Here is a 22053-nt window from a genome sequence, read left to right on the forward strand (position 1 = left end):
GCTCTGGGACCTGTTGGATCACTGGGTATTCAAAATGTTCCCCTTCAGTGGTTTAATTTCGGAAGTCTGCGGGAATTCTGCTTCCATGCATTCCACCAAAATTATGGGATAAAATATTTGATATGGTAGTGCAGTATTGCTGAGGAAAAATACTTTCTTTGTAAAGCAAGTCTGAAGACTAAATCTAGCAATGGACACACATTTGACAATCACAGATAATATTTGCTATGTAAATGTGACACATGTACATAACTACGACATGACCGATAACTGCTGATTACATCATATTGAAATGTATCTGAAAAGTGAGTTCATCATTTGCCGCTGTTTTTTGTTTTCTCTTTTTGTGTTTTTGCAGTTCACCTATGGTAACAAAGATCAACCTGCCAACTCGGTCACCGTCCAGATGACATTCATCCGTCTGCTCTCCAAAGAGGCTTCTCAGACCATCACCTACCACTGCAAGAACACAGTGGGCTACAAGGATGAGGCGACTGGGAACCTAAAGAAAGCAGTCATCCTCAAGGGGTCGAATGACCTGGAGCTCAAGGCAGAGGGAAACAACCGCTTCAGATACACCGTGGTGGAGGACAGTTGTGGAGTGAGTATTTTCTATGGGTGTTTTGTGGCAGTTTAAGTTTGTTTCCTGAAACATTTCAATCTTTACTTACAAAAAAAGCATGTCAAATTTGCAGTTTCACATGTGTAATTGTATTTCCACATGTGAAATGGCTGCTTTCACATGTTGAGCTTAAATTTAGAGTTCACATGTTAACACAACCTGTTCATATGTGAAGAGAATAACATGCTTTCACCTCACACGTAAATTGCAGTTTTACATGTGAAATTTGCGGTTTCACATGTTAAAATCTTTCACGTGGAAATCGGATATGCAGTAGTACATGTGAAAAACATTCACATGAAAATCTCACTTTCACATGTGTAACTGCATTTTCACATGTTAAAAAACATGTGCAAGTCACACTTTCACATGTGAAAATCTTCCACGTGATTGTTTTTCACATGTGAACTTGCAATTCCACATGTGAAAGTACTTTTTTTTGCAGTTGTAACATGTAAGAAAACTCCACATCTAAAAATCGCACTTTAACATGTGGAATTACAGATTCACATGTGGGGTTGAAATAATGTTATTCTTCTCACATGTGAAAAGATGGTGTTAACATGTTGCAGTAGCAATGATTCCACTGTTGGAATTAGGGTGACCACATCTATAAAAGGCTAAATGCGGGCCAGGGGAATGATTTGGCAAAGTAAACGTAAACAATCCCTGTATAGCCTAAAAACACGGTTAAAACTATCATTTCGATTTGATGGATGGTCAGTCCTTGCATCCATAGCGTAGTCTAAAAAATGATTCATATGCGGGGGAGTTTCCACATGAGGGAAAAACATACGTGTGAAACTTCACACATCTGTGGTAGTCTGAAAACCAAGTTTTTTTCACGTGATTTGTTCATATTTGTTTGGTAAGGTTGGGTCCTCACTGAAAACACTGACTTCCTGAGATCTTAAAATGAACCGTTGTCATTTCTTTCTCTTTAAAGCAATCCAATGGCAAATGGGGCAAGACAGTGTTTGAGTACAGGACACAGAAAACAGCCAGACTACCAATCATGGATATGGCCCCTGTGGACATCGGTGGTTCGAATCAGGAGTTTGGTATCGATATTGGGCCGGTTTGCTTCCTATAAAAGCCAACAACAACAGGGATGCATGGAAGAGAATCCAGAGACTCTTGAACTGACAGCTGACACGATCAGCCATGTACATACAAGTACTGGTGGACTATTCTCGCCCCGTAGCAAGATATTTATTGTGCCTTTCCAACCTTTACCCATCGTAGTCTATATATCTTTTCCGCCCCGTGTACATTAGATGAATGTTTGGGAGAAATAAAGAGCAAGCAACATTTAGAAACTTTGCTTGCACTTGAGAAATATAGTATGAGCATGTTTCATCTGCCATCATGCCAAGGTACAAAGATCCAGTGCATTGATGCAATATTAGGTTTTATGGAACGAAGATAAAAAGCTGCCAAAAGTCCTTGACAAATATGAATGCTTTACCAAAAACGTAGTCATTAACTGCTGTTCATAAGATGAGCTTCATTCTGTAAGAATATAACTACAATGGTTAATTCCACATCTTAGATTTCCTAACCCCTTGTGTTGCATAATTTGTTTTTTAAAAATGTATGTAAAAGTGTTTTCAATGTCAAATGAACATTTATGGTGCTATTGAGGAAATTAATTCAGCTAAAATGCTTTCATTGGCACACATTGTTGTTTTTTCTTTCCAGAACAGAACGAGTTTAATACAACTGATGTCTGCATCCAAGTTATCAACTCTGTACTGACTCCATTGAATACAAATTAAAGATCGAACCAGACGGTCGATTCCTCAGTGTTAGCTACCTCGTCGCCACAAACTGGGATGCCACAGGTTTGGTGCTGTCTGTAAGTGTTGACCATGTGCTCCTCTCCCAGCTACGGTACAGGATAGGGTTTGCGGCTAAAAATAAAGATGGAGAGGTGGAATCGGTGTCTCCTGAAAAGTGTGGTGATTGTGAAAGAAGAATTTCCTTTTTTTAAATGAATTTGTGGTCATTTTAAAACTGAGTGTGTTATATTTTAAATTCATGATCATTTTAACACTACACTATGACTTTTTCTGCATGTTGCCCTTTAAGCCACTTTCTCTTACTTTTATTTTATAGCAGCTTTTGAGACATTCAATAAGATGAAAAGCCTATTTGCTTCATGTATTTTTGCTGTGCAACAAATTAAACAAAAAGCTTGTCCATCCCCAAAGCTCTTTTCTTGTCACATTAATTAGCTACGGTTCTACTTTTAGGTAAAGCTGTGCCGTACTGCATTTACTAAGTAATTTGTTTGCACAGAGATAAATTAAATATTGCTGAAGGTAGAGTACACGTGGACTGAACATATTTTTAGCTTTGTAATTATAAATGTATTATGTCCATTGTCTTGTTGCTTCATCTCTTTTTAGTTGCATTTTTTCCCCTTAATCAACATTCTGATTTCTTTGTTTGAGGTAACTTACCATAATGATAGTATTTATTAAATATTTCAAAACTGTAAATATTCTGTTGGCTGATAGGTCCATCCCCGAGGCAGATCAATAAGATATTCTATCCTTGGAATCAAGTCAGTTTCATCCACTGAAATAAATAATGAAATGATTTTGTCTGCTTGTTTTCATTTCAAAGTTTATTTGTTTATCAGTCATTCTTTAGTATTGAATGTTGCTGGAAGCTGGAACAATATCTTCCGCGGCTCACCTTTGACGCTTACAACTATAACAGTTTATACCTATATAATTTTTTTTTTTTTCAGTAAGCACACAAAAAAGGGCAAAGCTTACAAGGTAGGACCAACTGAAATGTTCAAAACGCGAAACTATCCTTTGTCTTTCATGCTTCAGCAACTCTCTTCACCCCAAGCTCTTGGCACTTGATGGGGTACAGAAGCTTCAAATCAAGCTGGCATAACACAGTATGAAATACTTGATACATAATTAATAAGACTACCAGCAGAGGCAACTGTGTGACTGAGAGGCTGCCAAGAGTGAAGGAAAGAATGTCCTAGATGGATATGCTCATCGAGTCTTATAAGTATGTATGCAAGCGACTCAAAAACAGTCTTACTTACGGTCAGTGTGATGCCACCTAGCAAGAAAACAAATAGGCTTGTTTCCTCTTGATGCCTATCCATCAGTAGAGATCCTTGCTTGAAATACCCCCAGTACATATTCAGAATTCAGAACATGTTAACACTTTACATTCATTTGCACTTTTCTTCTACTTTTTTATTTAATTTAACCTTTATTTATACCTCTGTAATAATACTGTACTTACACTAGTAACATTGTGATATGTTGTTACATAGCACTTTAGTAATATCATTACAAAGATACTATGTAACAAATTGAATGTAAAGTGTTACCCAACACACTTAATCCCGCAGACTTTCACATATCAAATATATACATTTTTAAATGCATAACATTTTAAAAAGTTACAAAAAAACACATGTTTAATCATTGTATAACATTAAAAAAATGATTGAGTGTTGATAATTGATGCCGTAATGTTTTCTTTAATAACTAACAGCAAAGTCATATTGCATACAAAGTAAAATAACAAGTATATAGTACTGTATATGGACAGAGGTTTTCCAAAAGTGCTTTCTGGTGCAAGAGGATACTGACATATATCATAAGAAAGTAAATAAACGGCAATACATACCGAAATGTTTAACAAGACAAGAAAACTATTAAATCCGATGTCCGGACAAAACTATCAGAATAAATGAGAATTACAGTTAACTAAAGATACATTTGAGTAAAAAGAACATAGAAGATATGTCAAATGTAGGGCAAGCTGAGAGTTTGGTATATGAGTGTTAATACAAGACTGACCACATTTACGTGTCTTGATGATCAGCAAGTCATGTCTGACAGACAAATAAGAATGTGCTAACAGCGTCGTTCTAAGTGGTGTATATTCAATAAAACTGATTCTACACATAAGAAAATTTGGCCACAGAGTGTACCATTGCACATACTATTTACACCCACCATTGCCTGTACAAGCAAGAGGTCTCAAAACTACTCCTTCCCATGTTGAGTTCTTAGAAAAATAGTGCTTTCTATATCAGACTTGAATATACCTTTGATTATTCTAAAACCATATGCAAATACATATAAACCTCAAGATGAGAAGAACATTGACATCTTGAATTTTAGACCCAATTCTGGCACTTTTAATACAAATGATTTAACAGTATGTAAAAGCAACATGTCTACTTGGCATCAGCAGCGACTGTCTAGTGGGTCAGGAGAAAAGACAGTGCCCTCTAGGGTTAGTCCCATTTTGAACCCCTCCTGTAAAACAAGGGGGAGAATGGCTGTTAGAAAGAATCTATCCCATGTCAACCTGCTCTAAAGGAGGAACGATAACAAACGGAGGTGGTCGATATAATCAATAACAACGTTTCTCAAAGTCAGCAAACTTGAGACAATGCAGAGTCTTGGGGAGCTGTATAAGCAAGACTCTGTACATTAGAGTCATACTGGCCCCAAGTTTTTATTCTTGTTTGATCCAAAATAGCATGCATCCAAAGTCTACAGAATAGTGGTTAGGGGATATGAAATCTAGAATGCCCAAGTTCTTTTCAGAAGCAGTCCGCGAAATGACAAGTTCTGAGGAAGCTTTGGTCCAAATCCCTCTAAATAAATGTAGAAACATCATATATAAACCACAAAGTACACAAGAATCTGTATGAAATAATAACAACAGGGCTTTGAATAAATCTGACCCTATGTTACCCTAGAATGTTCCAGAGACAACAAGTAACACAAATATGATGACGCGGATTGACAAGCAATTTCACATTTGCCACACATTTTCAGTTCCAAAATGATGGACAAAGATAATACTAGCTGCAGCCAAGTACACCCAACGCAGTATTAGATCAGATTCGTTATTTATTCATATTTTGTTGTTGACACGAAAGATCAAATAAAATAGAACTGACTGAGAAAAGTAAAACTTCCATAGCCAACCGCTTTTAACACATATGCATCATCTTGATACAAGTTAAAACAAGGTTAATGCTATTAATCACATTGTTTACGGGCAAATGTAACTTCAACTCCATACAAAAAGATGTGGCTGTATGCAGAGAGTATACAACAGAGTCAAACTGAACACATTCATTCACGATGACAAGGTCACAGTCACAGTACCGGCAGCCACAAGAAGGGCTCATATGGGTCAAAATAGTGTAAAGGTACAAACCATCTCTGACGCTGCAGCAAAAGGGGCAAGAAATATATGGAAACAGATAGTTAAGACAGAAAAAGGCAGGAAGGAGAAGAAAGAAGAGAGGCTTAGCAGCATGCTAGCAAACTATTGCCTCCTACTGGAAGTACAGTAGCATCCCATGAACTTCCTAACGAGTTAATCATGCAGAAAGGTTATTGTAAAGGTTTGCAGATAGCAATTTGCATTTGGATGCTAGGTTCCCAAAGTGCAATTGCAGTTAAAATAAAGAGTTTGAAATAAAACAGGAGCATTGCGGTTCAAACAGACATTGTATTTGTAATTACAGATAATTGTGCTCCAACTATGGTAATAATTAACAAAAGTATCTATTCATGTGGTGCAACAGAATGTGTTAAAAAACAGCCCAACATGCCTATTCAATAAAAGGGAACATAATGTAATATTATTACTCGTGCATCCTTAACACAACTACTAACAGTTGTAGTTTTGCATCGATGACGTGACAAGAAATCTTTATTTTTTTGCATCTGTAATCAATCAGTGACAACTAATAATTTGTAACAATAGCTTTGAAATAGCTAAAATATAGAATGATATTCCACTCAAGCCCTAAAATCCCATTGGATGATGTTACAAAATCCTTAGAGTATATCCCATAAGGAATATAGAGAAGTGAATGAGGATTAGATTGAAATGATAAATGTAACACGCCTGCCCGACGGGGGCAGATGACGCTAGTACCTACTTCACAGTAGGGTTGTTTTGTTGTTGTTGCAGAAATGCCTACTTGAAGAAGTGAACTTTCATGTGCCTTAATTACAAACTTGTATGGGATCCGTAAATATCTCCTAATATCTCCTCCTACTATATTCTCCTACTTTATCAACTTGAGAGGGTAGGGGCCCCGCCACTAGGGTGGAGGTCCACTCTCCAAACCTTTATAATAGCTTAAGATCATTCAGACATGCAGTCACCTGTATCTCGTCCAGCTTGGACTGGATATCCGGGGGGAAGTCGGCTTGCCCACAGGTGAACGGATCGAAGGGTGCTGCACCAAAAAGGTCTTTACCTGTAAGGGAGAGACGAGATACTTTTTGAGATGCCACAACGTAGTAGTGTTTAAATGGGCTTTCATTGGTAACACTTATTTATTAAGTAGGCATTGTTTATGTTCTCATAGTATAACCAAAACACTTTCTCCCTAACGACCACGACCGGTGTTTTTATCCCTTATTGTGTGTGTGGTTGAATTCTAATTGGAATCTCACTGTCATCCTGGAACTGTAAAGTAACCAGAGCAGTGTACTCACTCATGTCTGAAGGAGATGTTGTAGGGGGCGGAGGGGGTGTGCCGTTGCTTGCGGGTATTGGCACCAGGGGTGTGACAGCAGAGAAGGGAACCATGTCAAAAACATCTGTGGATGTCTGGGGTTTCAAGGAGATGCTGCCAGCCTGTGAGTGTAGAGGAATTGGTTCATTCCAATTAGTCCCTTATGAAATGAGCATTATTCTGAGCTACAGTGAGCTCCAAAAGTAGTGGGAACAATGACAAATGTTTTGTTGTTCTGGCTCTGTACTCTAACCATTGTAATATTTGGGGAGGTTATATTTTTTGTTTTGGTGGGGAGGGGGGGGTATGATATTTGTGCGTCGGTAACTTTCTCACTCATCATTATTCACGATTTCTTCAGGATTATCCGTAATCATGGATGCATCCACATTAACGTACAAGTGTTTACAAACATATTCTATTCTTATTTACAATAAAAGTGACTCCAAAATGACACAATACATTATTTATCATTCATTTCTATTGGGCACAAAATAATCTGAAACACAACCAAACAGCAAATGCATCCAACAACTGTGTAGAGTCCCAAGCTTGATGTAGTCATTGTGTGCTATGAATATAGGACCAAATAATAAACGTTTTATTATTTGAATACATTAGTGGATTTGTACCAATACTTTTGATCTCCTAAAATGGAGGGACTATGTACAACAAGTCCTGTAATTTCTAAACGGTTCACCCAATATGGATGAAAATACCTTCCAATTAAAGCTGAAACTCTAGTCATTGTCTCATTTCAAATCCAAAGTATTGTAGTACAGAGCCAAAACAAAAATGTGTGACTGTCCCAATAGTTTTGAAGCTCATTTTATATTCTGAAGTCAGAGTTATGAAGATATATTAGAACTACAGTCCGACTTCAAATCTAACTTATTGAGATAAGACTTAGAAGTTGATGAAATATTAATGAGCATACTTTATGTACCTGCAATGTCTACTCTACAATATACATTGAGCATACAAAACATTAGGAACATCTTCCTAATATTGAGTTGCACCCCCTTTGCCCTCAGAATAGCCTCAATTCATTGGGGCATGGACTCTACAAGGTGTTGAAAGTGTTCCACAGGAATGCTGGCCCATGTTGACTCCAATGCTTCCCACAGTTGTGTCAAGTTGGCTGAATGTCTTTTGGATAGTGGACCATTATTGATACACACGGGAAACTGTTGAGCGTGTACAGCCCATCAGCGTTGCAGTTCTGGCCTGGCATCTACAACCATACCCCGTTCAAAGGCACTTTAAATATTTAGTCTTGCCCATTCACCCTCTGAATGGCACACATACAAAATCCATGTCTAATTGTCTCAAGGCTTAATGATCCTTCTTAAACCTGTCTCCTCCCCTTCATCTACACTAATTGAAGTGAGTGAATTTATCAAATTATATCAAAAAGGGATTATAGATTTCACCTGAATTCACCTGGTTAGTCTGTCATGGAAATAGCAGGTGTTCCTAATGTTTTGTACACTCAGTGTATACGAGTTAAGGTGAACTATTGTTAATAAATCAAGAAAACAAAACATGAATTAAGAATGAAATAAAAGGCAGGAGGAGAAAGGTAGTTGTACAGTACGCGAGGTCGGGGGATGCTGCATCCGTCGGCAGTCTTTGGAAGGAGAGCGGATTTAGCCGGAGGAGGGGTTAGTAGCCCTGCCGAGAGGTTGGACTCTGGCGAGCTCATAGGGGTGAGTGTGACCGAGGAGATCTCAAGACACGAGAAGGACGTCAGATTGTGACACCAGAAGAGCGAGGAGGGCCTTGAGAGCATGTAGGCCTCGTTAGTAGAGTTTATGTGCAGCAGCTGTGAAGAGATTGCATGCAGAAGATTTAGTGGAAGACTGAAAGTGGCTAGTTAGTTCACACAGAACATGACAAACATCTTATTTGGGGTATTATGGGTTACTTAGGGAAGTCTAGAGACCGGAAGGGATGTCCATGCAGTTCTTACTGGTGGTACAGGAGCAATCATCAACTGCTCCTCCAGATCCGAAAGCTGCTTCTTTAGCTCAGAATTTTCGGTTTCCAGTTCTTGAATCTGTGAAAAATAAGGATGCTTGTTTTGGAATTGATCTATAGCTACCTACCTTCAATACAGATATAATCTGTTATCATCAACATTATTGAATGGGGGTGTAGTGTATATCCAATCCTTATCCCATAAGAAGGAACAGTCTCTCCCATATCACACTTGTCCAACAATTGAATCGTACTCTTTTCTGTAAGGTTCCTATCTGTTTCCGTGTCTCCACATCTTTTCCACCAGACTCAAGGAACTTCTTGTAGGCCAAGTCGAATGCCTGGCCAATAGTGAGTGTTATCTCCTCTGCCTGGAAAACAACAGCATCATCCATGAGTTTTTGTCCAAAACTTCTTATAAAAATGGTATTACTAACTGCATAGGAAAAATTGTCCTGAACATAATTCTACATTTGCATCGATTATTCACCAGAAACTATTCTTAATTTTAGGTCATTATCTTTATAATTTACTAGTGATTGTCGCATATAGACGGATCTCTACAGATAGCGCGGAACAAAAACTCAAGTTGTTAACTCTCAAAGTTAGTATTTCTTACACATTTCTCACTGTCAAACACGTAGCAGAGGTGTTTGTTTGACTCTGAGTCTTTACAGATGAAGGTGAATATCCTTTTATCGGTCTTGTCATCTGCACAGAAGGATATCCTATGCAACTGGCAGTTATATTGGACATCCTGAAAATAAAAATAAACACAAATGCTTTGGTTTAAGACAACAATACCTCCTTGATAGCCCTTCACTCGAATGCTTCCATAATATGCATAAAAAAAAAACTTGGAGCACTTATTAAATGTCATGTGGACATACTTTTGTCTTGGGATCTAAGATCTTTACTCCATAAATGGATATTTGCAGTTCGACTTTCGGGGTCTTCTGTCCCTCTGATTTCTTGATATGCCTTTGAAACTGCGGAGAGGGGAGAGTAGACACATTAGAATTCACTTATCAAAGCTACAGTCCGATGGTCATGGTACTCCAACTTGCCCTAGCTCATTCTGAAGTGTAGTCTTTTATTGAAAGTGGTGAAAGTTACGATATCAATATGATATCATAAAATAATGATAACCAGCCCCATTTACCGAAAAAGGATATCCAAAGTTAATTAGAAAATGTCATTCTTCCAACACAGTGCAATACTCATTTGAATTAGGACGAATGTAAATTGCGCAATCAGAGCTTTTTTTTCACACCCATTTTCTGAGTACATGAAAATAACTTCCCCCTTGAATGGTCTCTCAATTGAGATTATTACAGAAGAAAACAGCAGATTAGCTGACATGCTGAGAGCAGAACGAGGCAGAGCAAAGGAGATCGGTGGCAGCAAAGCTGGCTGAACTCTAGCTGGGGGAAACTATATTTCTAAAGATTATGAAAACGAGGTTATCTATAAGTAGCTGTCTTTGTTAGTAGACTAGTAAGTAATTATGATTCATGCTATAGTAAATTAGTAAAAACAACATGCTACATGCTCCTTCTCACATCCTCAGACCTCAAAATGAAGGTATAACTTGGAAGATAGTTGCTATTAGTATACCTTGAATTCTGGCTAGAATGTGCATTATGGTTAAATGTATCTGATTCTGGCTAGAATGTACAGTGTGGTTAAATTTATCTGATTACAGTTAACCACAAAATCCAGAGTTTTAGGGTATCAACGTGTGGAAATAAAAACTGACCTAAACTTCTAAGCTGTTGCTGGTGGGCGTAGAGAGGCCCGCCCTGGAGTGCACTTTTCTGTCCAATAAGGTCCAATTTCAGGGACCGTCTATATACTCACCAGCCCCCCTAGATGAAGAAGTGATGTAATACAGCTTTAATTCGGGTTTCCAAGGGGAAAAAGTGTATCGCTAACTTACCTTTAACTTTCTAACTGCATCTTTAACAATCTCTGTGCCTTTCGGTTGATCAACTTCTGTGTTTCCAAGAAACTAGAATAAAAAGGAAAAATAATAAAGTGTCACTTTACTTTAGGCATACAGCTATACAGGATTAAGTCACAATGCACTATAAGACTGTTAAAGTATCTATAAATGCCTTACAATGTCTCTATATATTGCATAAGAGAGAAAAAAGGCTTCAGATTATAGGAGGGGTTTGAAGGAATCTCGCCCCCCCCCCCCAAAGGGCAGCACTACTACTGCTATCCAACAGATGGAGCCAATGACCTTCAGACCTAAACTCAATCTGTCCATAGAAACAGTTATTCTCAATATGGCTTGCCTGGTTTAGTAAGGAGACTCTGTACTCTCCCCGTTAGTGTTTCCCAATGGAATGGCTCCAGGTTGTTTCAACATGACATGGGAGCAATATCAAATAATACAGCGATTTAAGGTTTCCGAAGATTCTTCATTCAGCAACATAATAAGATGCAACAATTGTTTAAAAATTCAAACCATGGACATCAGTGGTTCAGCCCATACTGTATACTGGTCTCTGACACTGTATCCACTTCCTTCCTTCATGATTTAAATCCACGATAGAACACACAGTGGGTACACAATGGGCAAACAATGCCAAAAATCTGGGCAAACGATGCCAAAAACGACACTTCACCCTCCTATCAATAGAGTGGAAAGACGGATGGGCCTGTATTCAAATGGTGTCAGCATTTGCACCGGCCGTGACAAATGCTGCCCGCACTCAAGGACACATATGAGCGCAGCCGGGTTCTGCAAATAGGTTCAACAAATGACAGATACGCTACATGGGATGTAGAGAGTCTCGTTCCTGAACTATGCACTCTGTTCTGCTGGACTGTAGAGGCTGTTCCACTGTCTAAGCCCAGCCTGTGGTGATCCATCACCTTGGGAAGGTTATTGGCACAGGGACGGTTCCCTGCTGCACCTCACTCCCATCCACTGCCTGATGTTAGGTTTGCTCTCCTCTCTGCTGTTCCAGTCTTGAGCGGCAGTAGATGTGTCAGTTTGGACATTCTACTTTAGCCTTTTTTTCGGTTCACTTCAATAAGACATTTCGGGAGCAGCTGGATGTTCACCGACAGGCGCTCTGCCTCCAATATGAGGGGAGTCTTTGGGTGAAGTAGAGCAGAAAACACCTTTAGATGGGAGACTCTCTTCCCGGGAGTTTACCTTTAAGATGTGTGCAGCATAACAAAGACAGAGAAGACTAAACAAGTCAGTTGTTTTGTAACGGTCTGTGGGTTTCCAGTCAAAGTCTACTGTTGTGTTTACTTTGCAGTCAGTCAGGAAGTTCTTCTATGTTGCCTGTGTGTGTTTTTACTCTTTGATGGTAGTGTGAAGCAGACACCTTGTTCAGAGCTAGGGAAAAACTCAAAATCGCTTCATATTGAAAGGGTTTTCTTTTTTGACAAAGTCAAAAACTATGTATAACAGAAAACAATCAGAGATCTATTCCCGAGTCAACATGACTTTTTCAAAGCCTTGGTTAGGTGTGAGACCTGTAAATAGGTATGCATGGAGGTATGCGGAACATCAATCTGAATCAGTGAAAGGTGAAAGGTATTTTTCATCTAACTTCCAAAAACCTGTGAGGGAACATGATTTTGATTGCTTTGGAAAGGGAGGTCATGATACGTACCTTGGCATTGTAGGGTATGTAATGCTTTGCCAGAGCCTCTGGAGTGTGCATCCAGGATTTATCTGAAAAGAGATATCGCAGTTGGGTCTCGTGTCACTTAAAAATACAACAAATGTATTTAAAGTCATTCATCTTTTAAATTGATATAAATTAAAGTTTTTTTATATTTTCTATATATATAGATAAAGATCGAATCAAGAGGATCTAAGACAAATCCAAAATAAAGAAATGTAACTGTAATTGTAAAAGGCAGTTGAAGAATTAAATTATTTAAGACGATTATTCATAACTGAGGTTCAGCCTCTGAAGCTCCAAAATCTAAATCTCTCCAGGAACTGAGTTAGGAAGTACATCTGTATCATTGTGGTGACTGGGTGTATTGATACACCATCCAAAGTGTAATTAATAACTTCACCAAGCTCAAAGGGATACCCAATGTCTGTTTTTTTTTAATGTCTGACCTACCAATAGGTGCCTGTGTTCGTGAGGCAATGGACAACCTCCCTGGTCTGTGTGGTTGAATCTGTGTTTGAAAATCACTGCTCAACTGAGGGACCTTACAGATAATTGTATGTGTGGGGCACAGAGATGAGGCAGTCATTCAAAATCATGTTAAACACCAATATTGCACATAGAGTGAATCCTCGCAACTTATTATGTGATTTGTTAAGCAAATTTATACTCCTAAATGTATTTAAGCTTGCCATAACAAAAGGTGTTGAATTCTTATTGATTCAAGACATTTCAGCTTTTTATTTTTGTAATGAATTTGTCAAAATAAAACATAATTCCACTTTGACATTATGGGGTATTGTGTGTAGGCCAGTGAAAAAAACCTCTAATCCATTTAATCCAAATTCAGGCTGTAAGGGGTGTGAATACTTTCTGGAGGGGTTGTATTTCTTAAGGAAGTGCAAAACAATTACACCTGCGAGTGGCCTTGGACAGCATTAAACTTGTGGAGGCCTGGTCATTTAGATAGAACCTTTCCCTACAAGCTAATGATGTGAATGAAAGTACCTATACCATAGCCACAACATCTCTGACCAACACAGCTGACCCATCTGCTAAGCAGTGACACAGCACTAGCTCTATCCATAACCACCATACGACTTATCATCAAAGAGTGAATGAGTGAGATCAATCTCCTGGTAATGCCTCAGGGTAGTGCTGAGCGATTAACCAACGTTTCTGGGGAGTTTTGGTTATCAAACGCCTAATTGACCAAAGTTGGTTTTATTACTTGAATTCCATTTAGTTTTTTCTTATGTGACCTCAATGCTCCATTTCTCTAGAGAGAAATCAAATAATTCACAAGATAAATTAAGACAAGAGGTATGTAGGTCAGTAGAGTGAAGGGAGTAGTAGTTTTCATTAGGGAAATGTTCAAGCTAGTTCAGCACAGAAACGTGGCATTTAACTACAATGACCATAATCCATTTGTGCCTGTTCTTCCCTGATTGGACAGTGACTGATAACCTACACACAGACCGCATGTGAGAGGAATGTACACAACACAACAATGAAAGTTATGGAGACAGTCCGTGAAGTTCCTCTACCCGATTGGTAGTTGGTAATAAGCAGTCTTCAAAGTATGCCTTATGTACTTTGAAGAACTAGTAAAATGATTTTGTAAGACAGCTCTGCAGCATACTAGCTATGTAGGATGACCCAAACATGGTATTAGGAGCACAGAGATAATGTTAGATGGTTGTCTCCTGACAAGCTGTTACTGCCTGAGCAGAGATGAAATGACCAAAAAATTATTTAAAATAATGTTGTCAAATATAAACTAAGTGATATACACAACTGAAGTATTTTATTATTTTATAGTAACTTCCTCTTTTTCTATTGATGTTTACCCAACGTGGACAGAGACAATGGAATGTTTTCAATGTTTTGGGCTTAAGAGCTCAAATATTTTTCATGTAATTATTTCATAATGCATTTAAAGTTGTAATTATTTTTCTAATAGAAACCGAAATCCAACCCCCCCCCCCCCTCCCTAAATTCTAACTATGATGAATTGGGGCAGGTCCAGAAGTCACTGCAGCAGAGAAGGCAGGAAGCCCAGACACTTTTTCTATGCGTCAGCACCCAGTCTTGATTAATAGAGGCGTCCCCACCTCTCGTGCCCACTTGATATAAAACTGTACAGTCGCTCAAAAAACAGATTGGCACCAGGGGGGGAAACAAGTTGACGCGGGAAATAAAGCGCTGTGGGCATGAGAGGATGCGTCTGAGTGTCTGAAGGTCCGTTTCATGTGACGTGTGGGTCCTAAACAGTCCGAATCAGTGACAGCTTTAAATTTACACATCATGTCAAAAAAAAGGTGCCTGGTGGAGACTACAGGGGATGATGCATCTCAATGCTTCATTCCTACAAAAAAAACTAACTGATATATTGGGATATATATTCATATTGCTAGCTTGACAGCCTATACAGCACCACACAAGTAACGAGGTGATACAGTAATTACAGAGCTGGATTAAAATAGTGTCTGTTTTCTTTCAAACATTTGAGCTGTGCTTTATTGAGCTTGCCTGGCACAATGACACCACTGTAATTGTCCAAATAGTACCAACCCTGCCCATCTGGCACTCCAGATCCGCTCCAATCAAACACCTTTCAAAGTATTTGAAAGTAATCAAACAATACCAGTACTTTAAAGCTAGCGCTTTGTGTGAACTTAAAAAACAAGTGCATTTTCAGAACTACAGTTCGTAGTAAAGCCTTCTGGAGTTCCAGACAGACCGAGCCGGAGCTCATTATCTCCCGTCTATATACTGTATATTCACTTTAATGAATTACACAGGTCATGTTATCTGGGACGGCAGCAACGCATCGCTCATGGGTCAGGCTAGCCATTGCCAGCACTCGGCTCATGCAGCAAAACAATGTCCAATTCATCTCCCATTTGTCCCGTTTAGAGTTCAGCTGGATCGATCAGTACGCTCCGGGGGACTAGAAGTCTCAAATACCTCCAGCAGTATTTAACGCCTCTACTTATCCGTTTCAATTAAATGGAGAGGACAGATACAAATGGATAAACATTAAGGTCAAATAAAATACAATGGACCTCCTCCAACAATGCAATACAATGAGGGGAGCGTATTTGCCAGTGAATAGGACTCAGAGTGGAGACCGTCCTTGTGTTCCTTTTGCACTTAGATTTCCAACCATCATCACCTGAGGGTAATGAAGATAGAGAATTTTGCCTCAACAGTCGATAATGGTTTTATATTTATGTTGCACTGACCTCAAGGCCATTTTTTTAATCATATTTAGACATTTTCAACATATGGTTGTTTGTTGAAGCTACAAGAGTAAAGCCTTCCATTATCCCACAGGTTACTCATCATCATCATCCTTCCAGAGGAAGACTCAAAGGTCAGAGTGAGAAAAGCAAAACTTTGATTTTCTCAATCAAGAGAAAGCCCTCTAAAAACGCCTTTGTAAGCTTAAACCTAATTAGCATACACTGTATAGGTACAGTGATTGCAGCACAATTGCTCCGATAAGGTTGTTCAATGCAGGAAACAGTAATTCACCACTGCGTTCTATCGAGTCAAAACTGACAATGAGTTTGCAACCCCTTAGTCAAGTCCGTTTTCTCAGGGCTTCCCCAAACTCGGTCCTGCCCCCACCCCCCTTTTTTTTTCTTTGACAGGGAAATTATTAATGAGCATCTCTCCTCTCTGGAAATGGTTTCCACTGTCTTAATGTCATTGTAACACTTACAAATGTCACCTAGCCTATGACATTTCCCTTAGCTTTAGATGTGAACCACTGCTTGCATGGCTGCTTTGCTCAGCTATTGCAGGGTTACCTTCCCAAACTTGGTCATGACCCCCGTTGCACATTTTGTTTTTTGCCCTATTTAAATAATCAAAACTTCATGATGAAGTTATTTGAATCAACTGTGTAGTGCTAGGACAAAAAGCAGTGGTTCACATCCAAAGCTAAAGGAAATGTCATAGGCTAGGTAACATTCATAAGTGTCACAATGACATTAAGGCAGTGCCCTTTGAGGGAACCATTTCCAGAGAGATGCTCATTAATAATTTCCCTGTCAAAGAAAAAGCAGCTTTTGAAAAGACAGTAGCTGTATAATGAATGAACCAAATGGTTTATAGGGAATAGCTCTGTTGAAAAAGTATATATAATAATTTTATAGATGACCTCTGACATTTATCTACAGGTATACTTGTCATCTCTGGGATGAATGGCATTCCAAATAAAATGAGACTTAACAGGCCCCAAACACATTTACTACAATCACTCTTCCATCCCCATAAAAATGCGAGCATATCATAGTTGTCAATAATTTTTACAAGACACAGCTCTCTATATTACTTGTCCAGCTGCCTCATTTGTCTGCTGGTCAGAGGAGTTAAGCTAGTCTGGTGGACTGCCCTGATGTCTTACTCCCAAACACATTGATGATTACATTCACATATATTTCCTGGCCAATCCAAACACTTATTTTTTTTTATTTTACCTTTATTTAACTAGGCAAGTCAGTTAAGAACAAATTCTTATTTTCAATGACGGCCTAGGAACAGTGGGTTAACTGCCTGTTCAGGGGCAGAACAACAGATTTTGTACCTTGTCAGCTCGGGGATTTGAACTTGCAACCTTTCGGTTACTAGTCCAATGCTCTAATCACTAGGCTACACTGCCGCCCCTATGATGCCTCTCTGAGGAAGTCAAACTGACATATTTTAATAAGTATAATGTGACCCTTGTTTCAAAGGAGGTCATTCTCTGAGCACCATGAATAATTTGGACATTATATTCATTATATGGAAAGCCCATTGTTACAAGGACTGAAGTCAATTCCAAATCAGAAGTGGAATAGCACATGGAATAAGGATCAAAACTGCCCCACTCACAGTATCAACGCTGAATAAAACTAATGGTGGACTGATATCTACACAACATCAACATACACCAAACGCCTATCTTTTGTTGTATACTTTCCAAGACTGTACAGTACATATTCTATTTTATTACTGCTCTGCAAGTCTCCAACTCTCCTTGATCTTCTTCCTCAAAAGAAAGCTGCATCCAACATCATAGCAAGACCACCCAGTCTCCGGGCGTCAGGAATAAACATAGGTGATACAAATGATCAAAACCCCTCATGGCAGCACTTGCTAGATATGATAAACTCAACAAAACACAGAAATAAAGCCCCCCCCCCCCATGTTGTCACCTCCAGATTGTCAACCAAACCTGTACCAGAATGATACTAGTATTACAATGACAAAAACATCAAATCGTTTGATAAGCATAATCACTTGGTCAGTTGAACACAAGGCTTCACAACGGGACACAACTGTGCAGCCAGACATGTACTATATGGTTCCTTTGTGATTCCAAACATCCTCTTGCTTTCATTTCTCTCTAAAATCACAGCAGTCTTGTCGTTCAATGTTCAGCGACTGGTAATTGGACGCACAAGTCCGGAAAGAAATTGACGAGAGAGATTTGTACCCAATTATTTCTCTGTCATCATCAGATACAAAAGTGTCTCTGTGCCACGGGCCCCTGGTGACTGCAGGATAGCACGTTTCACTTGGAGACAAGTATATTTTTTACCTGTTGAGTTTACAGTTGCAAAGTCTTAGGAAATCTTTGCATGGATGATAGAATCATCTACCCTGAAAATTGTTGCTGGTGGACCAAGAGATGTGTGTATTATTTCAATTTGCACCTCATTAGCTTAAAAGGTTAAGCTTAGCATGACCGGGTTACTTACATGCGACTTATGCCGTTTAAAGGGATATCTGCATACTTCATTATTATTATTTGGGCATAGCAATTTCAAAGCTACCATTTGATTCTGGTAATGTCAAGGATGTAGGATTAAAAGAAAAATGCACATACAGTACTGTAACAAGTGTTGAAAACACATGCACTACTTTGATAATTAGCCGTCTTTCATACATACACATACTGCATTATACAATGAGTTAAAACAACCTCATTTTAAACACAGTCTGAAAAGTGGGAATTGCTTTTATTAACACCAGGCCTGGGTTCAAATACTACTTCAAATATTTTCACATACAGTGCCTTTGGAAAGTATTCAGACCCCTTGACATTTCACACACTTCAATATATTCTAAATTAGATTTTTTTTTAAACAACATATCAGCAATCTACACACAATACCCCATAATGATGAAGCAAAAAAGTTTTCAAAAAAGGCACAAATCTGGGGGAGGGTAGCAAAACATATCTGCAGCACCAATCAGGCATTTATGGTAGTGGCCACTCCTCAGTAAATGGCACATGACAGCCTTTTGGAGTTTGCCAAAAGGCACCTAAAGACTCTCAGACCATGAGAAACAAGATTTTCTAGTCTGATGAAACCAAGATTGAACTCTTTGGCCTGAATGCCAAGCATCACGTCTGGAAGACCATCCCTACGGTGAAGCTTGGTGGTGGCAGCATCATGCTGTGGGAATGTTGTTCAGCAGCGGGGACTGGGAGACTAGTCAGGATTGAGGCAAAGGAATGGAGCAAAGTACAGAGAGATCCTTGATGAAAACTTGCTCCAGAGCGCTCAGGACCTCAGACTGGGGTGAAGGTTCACTCTCCAACAGGACAACAACCCGAGGCACACAGCCAAAACAACACATGAGTGGCTTCAAGACAAGTCTCTGAATGTCCTTGAGTGGCCCAGCCAGAGCCCAGACTTGAACCCGATTGAACATCTGTAGTGGAGCAGGTTGAGAGCTTCAAGTTCCTTGGTGTCCACATCAACAACAAACTAGAATGGTCCAAACACACCAAGACAGTCGTGAAGAGGGCACGACAAAGCCTATTCCCCCTCAGGAAACTAAAAAGATTTGGCATGGGTCCTGAGATCCTCAAAAGGTTCTACAGCTGCAACATCGAGAGCATCCTGACCGGTTGAATCACTGCCTGGTATGGCAATTGCTCGGCCTCCGACCGTAAGGCACTTCAGAGGGTAGTGCGTACGGCCCAGTACATCACCGGGGCAAAGCTGCCTGCCATCCAGGACCTCTACACCAGGTGGTGTCAGAGGAAGGCCCTAAAAATTGTCAAAGACCCCAGCCACCCCAGTCATAGACTGTTCTTTCTACTACCGCATGGCAAGCGGTACCGGAGTGCCAAGTCTAGGACAAAAAGTCTTCTCAACAGTTTTTACCCCCAAGCCATAAGACTCCTGAACAGGTAACCAAATGGTTCCGGGACTATTTGCTTTGTGTGCCCCCACCCAACCCGTCTTTTACGCTGCTGCTACTCTCTATTTATCATATATGCATAGTCACTTTGACTATACATTCATGTACATACTACCTCAATTGGCCCGACCAACCAGTGCTCCCGCACATTTGCTAACCGGGCTATCTGCATTGTGTCCCACCACCCGCCAACCCCTCTTTTTACGCTACTGCTACTCTCTGTTCATCACTAATGCATAGTCACTTTAACCATACCTACATGCACATACTACCTCAATAAGCCTGACTAACCGGTGTCCGTATATAGCGTTACTACTGTTATTTTCAAATGTCTTTTAACTGTTGTTTTATTTCTTTACTTACACACACCCACCCACACCTTTTTTTCACCTGTTGTATTCGGCACATGTGACAAATAAACTTTGATTTGATTTAACATCTCTGGAAAGACCTGGAAATAGATGTGCAATAACACTCCCCATCCAAGCTGATATATCTTTAGAGGATCAGCAGAGAAGAATGGAAGAAACTCCCCAAATACAGGTGTGCCAAGCTTGTAGCATCATACCCAAGAAGACTGGATGCTGCAAAAGGTGCGTCAACAAAGTACTGAGTAAAGGGTCCCAAATACTTATGTAAATGTGATATTTCAGTTTATTTTTAATACATTAGCAAAAATGTCTAAAAACCTGTTTTACTTTGTCATTATGAGCTATTGTGTGTAGATTGATGAGAAGAAAAAAAACATTTAATCCATTTTAGAATAAGGCTGTAATGTAACAAAATGTGGAAACCGTCAAGGGGTCTGAATACTTTCCAAATGCACTATGAATTCGAAGTAAGTATTCAGGTATTTTAATATATTTGGAAATAAAGAGCACATTGGAGAGCACATTGCATTTGAAAATACTCAAATACACTCCCCTGCATTTAACCAAGGTATTTGAAAATATAATTTGAAAATATAGCTGCGAGCAGCAATGAATGGGGTTCACAGGATGATAGAAAGGACACAAGATCAGTTGGATAACAAAGCAAGCACTATTGAGTAGGAACTCTTTCATTAGGTGCAATTCTTCATGAGAAGAAAATGATTTTTTTTTGTGCATATTCTAGCCTTTTTGCATCATCTTCAAATACGTCAACGTTGTTTTCTCAAACTCTTTAGGGACTATTGTGAGTCCAAAGACCAAATTTGGAGTGAATCTGACTATTGGTCCATGAGAAGATTTGATATGATTATTTTAAACGTTAGGTTTACATAGTCAAAAACGTAAACTGTTAATAGTTCCTTACATTTAAAAATATTAATGCCAAATGTAACATGGTTCGTCATGGTAATGTCTTTGATGACCCTAAATGTTTCAAGTTATGGAGATTTAAAATGGACACGAAAAATCAGATTTCCTGATTTATCAATAACTCAGCAATCTCTTAACCAATCCCTTAGCTTTTCTCAAACGAAGTAATGAGATGTACCGTGGGCCTACATACTGAATTGGTGTTATTTGGACTTATGGTTCATGATAAAATGTTTTTCAAAGGTTTTCAAAAATGTCCAAGATTGGTTCTTATTGGTCCTTGAGGTAAATGTGTTAATGAGGAAAGACACCTACATTCTTACAAGTATCTAGGTCAAACCGGGCGGTGGATATGAGGGTTTGAAACAGCTTATAACAGCATCACCTATAGGCCATTGTTGCACAAATATCTAATTTACATAAGTATTCACACCCCTGAGTCAATACATGTTGGGATCACTTTGGCAGTGATCTTTCTGGGTAAATCTCAAAAAACTATGCACACCTGGATTATTCTGTACTATGCTGTACAGGCTTCCTTCTCTTCCTTCTGTCATTTAGGTTAGTATTGTGGAGGAACTACAATGTTGATTCAACCTCAGTTTTCTCCAATCACAGCCATTAACCTCTGTAACTGTTTTAAAGTCACCATTGATCTAATGGTGAAATCCCTGAGCGGTTTCCTTCTTCTCCAGCAACTGAGTTAGGAAGGACGCTTGAATATTTGTAGTGACTGGGTGTATTTAA

At 39.1% G+C, this 22053-nt stretch overlaps 2 protein-coding genes across 9 annotated transcripts in view; one reads left to right on the forward strand and one right to left on the reverse strand.

Moving 5' to 3' along the window:
- col5a2a (collagen, type V, alpha 2a) overlaps positions 1-3227 on the forward strand; it is a 59839-nt gene extending 56612 nt beyond the window's left edge. The window contains exons 52-53 of the mRNA XM_020462059.2: positions 359-601; positions 1569-3227. Of these exons, the coding sequence (XP_020317648.1) occupies positions 359-601; positions 1569-1715 (390 nt within the window). The 3' untranslated portion in view covers positions 1716-3227. The remainder of the gene's footprint in view (positions 1-358; positions 602-1568) is intronic.
- An 888-nt stretch (positions 3228-4115) lies between these two features.
- gulp1a (GULP PTB domain containing engulfment adaptor 1a) overlaps positions 4116-22053 on the reverse strand; it is a 142664-nt gene continuing 124726 nt past the window's right edge. For 3 of the 8 annotated variants that reach the window (XM_031805580.1, XM_031805579.1, XM_031805577.1), the window contains 10 exons: positions 12785-12846; positions 11083-11154; positions 10034-10132; positions 9763-9900; positions 9398-9514; positions 9136-9222; positions 8761-8988; positions 7144-7285; positions 6808-6902; positions 4116-4929 (listed from right to left, as the gene is read on the reverse strand). In XM_031805580.1, coding sequence (XP_031661440.1) covers positions 4858-4929; positions 6808-6902; positions 7144-7285; positions 8761-8988; positions 9136-9222; positions 9398-9514; positions 9763-9900; positions 10034-10132; positions 11083-11154; positions 12785-12846 — 1112 coding nt within the window. In that variant the 3' untranslated portion in view covers positions 4116-4857. Of the gene's footprint in view, positions 4930-5845; positions 5857-6807; positions 6903-7143; positions 7286-8760; positions 8989-9135; positions 9223-9397; positions 9515-9762; positions 9901-10033; positions 10133-11082; positions 11155-12784; positions 12847-22053 lie in introns of all 8 variants that reach the window. The other 5 variants (XM_020462062.2, XM_020462061.2, XM_020462060.2 and 2 more) reach the window with 3 other exon arrangements.

Source organism: Oncorhynchus kisutch, linkage group LG26 (assembly GCF_002021735.2).
Source record: "Oncorhynchus kisutch isolate 150728-3 linkage group LG26, Okis_V2, whole genome shotgun sequence".
Lineage (NCBI taxonomy): Eukaryota > Metazoa > Chordata > Actinopteri > Salmoniformes > Salmonidae > Oncorhynchus > Oncorhynchus kisutch.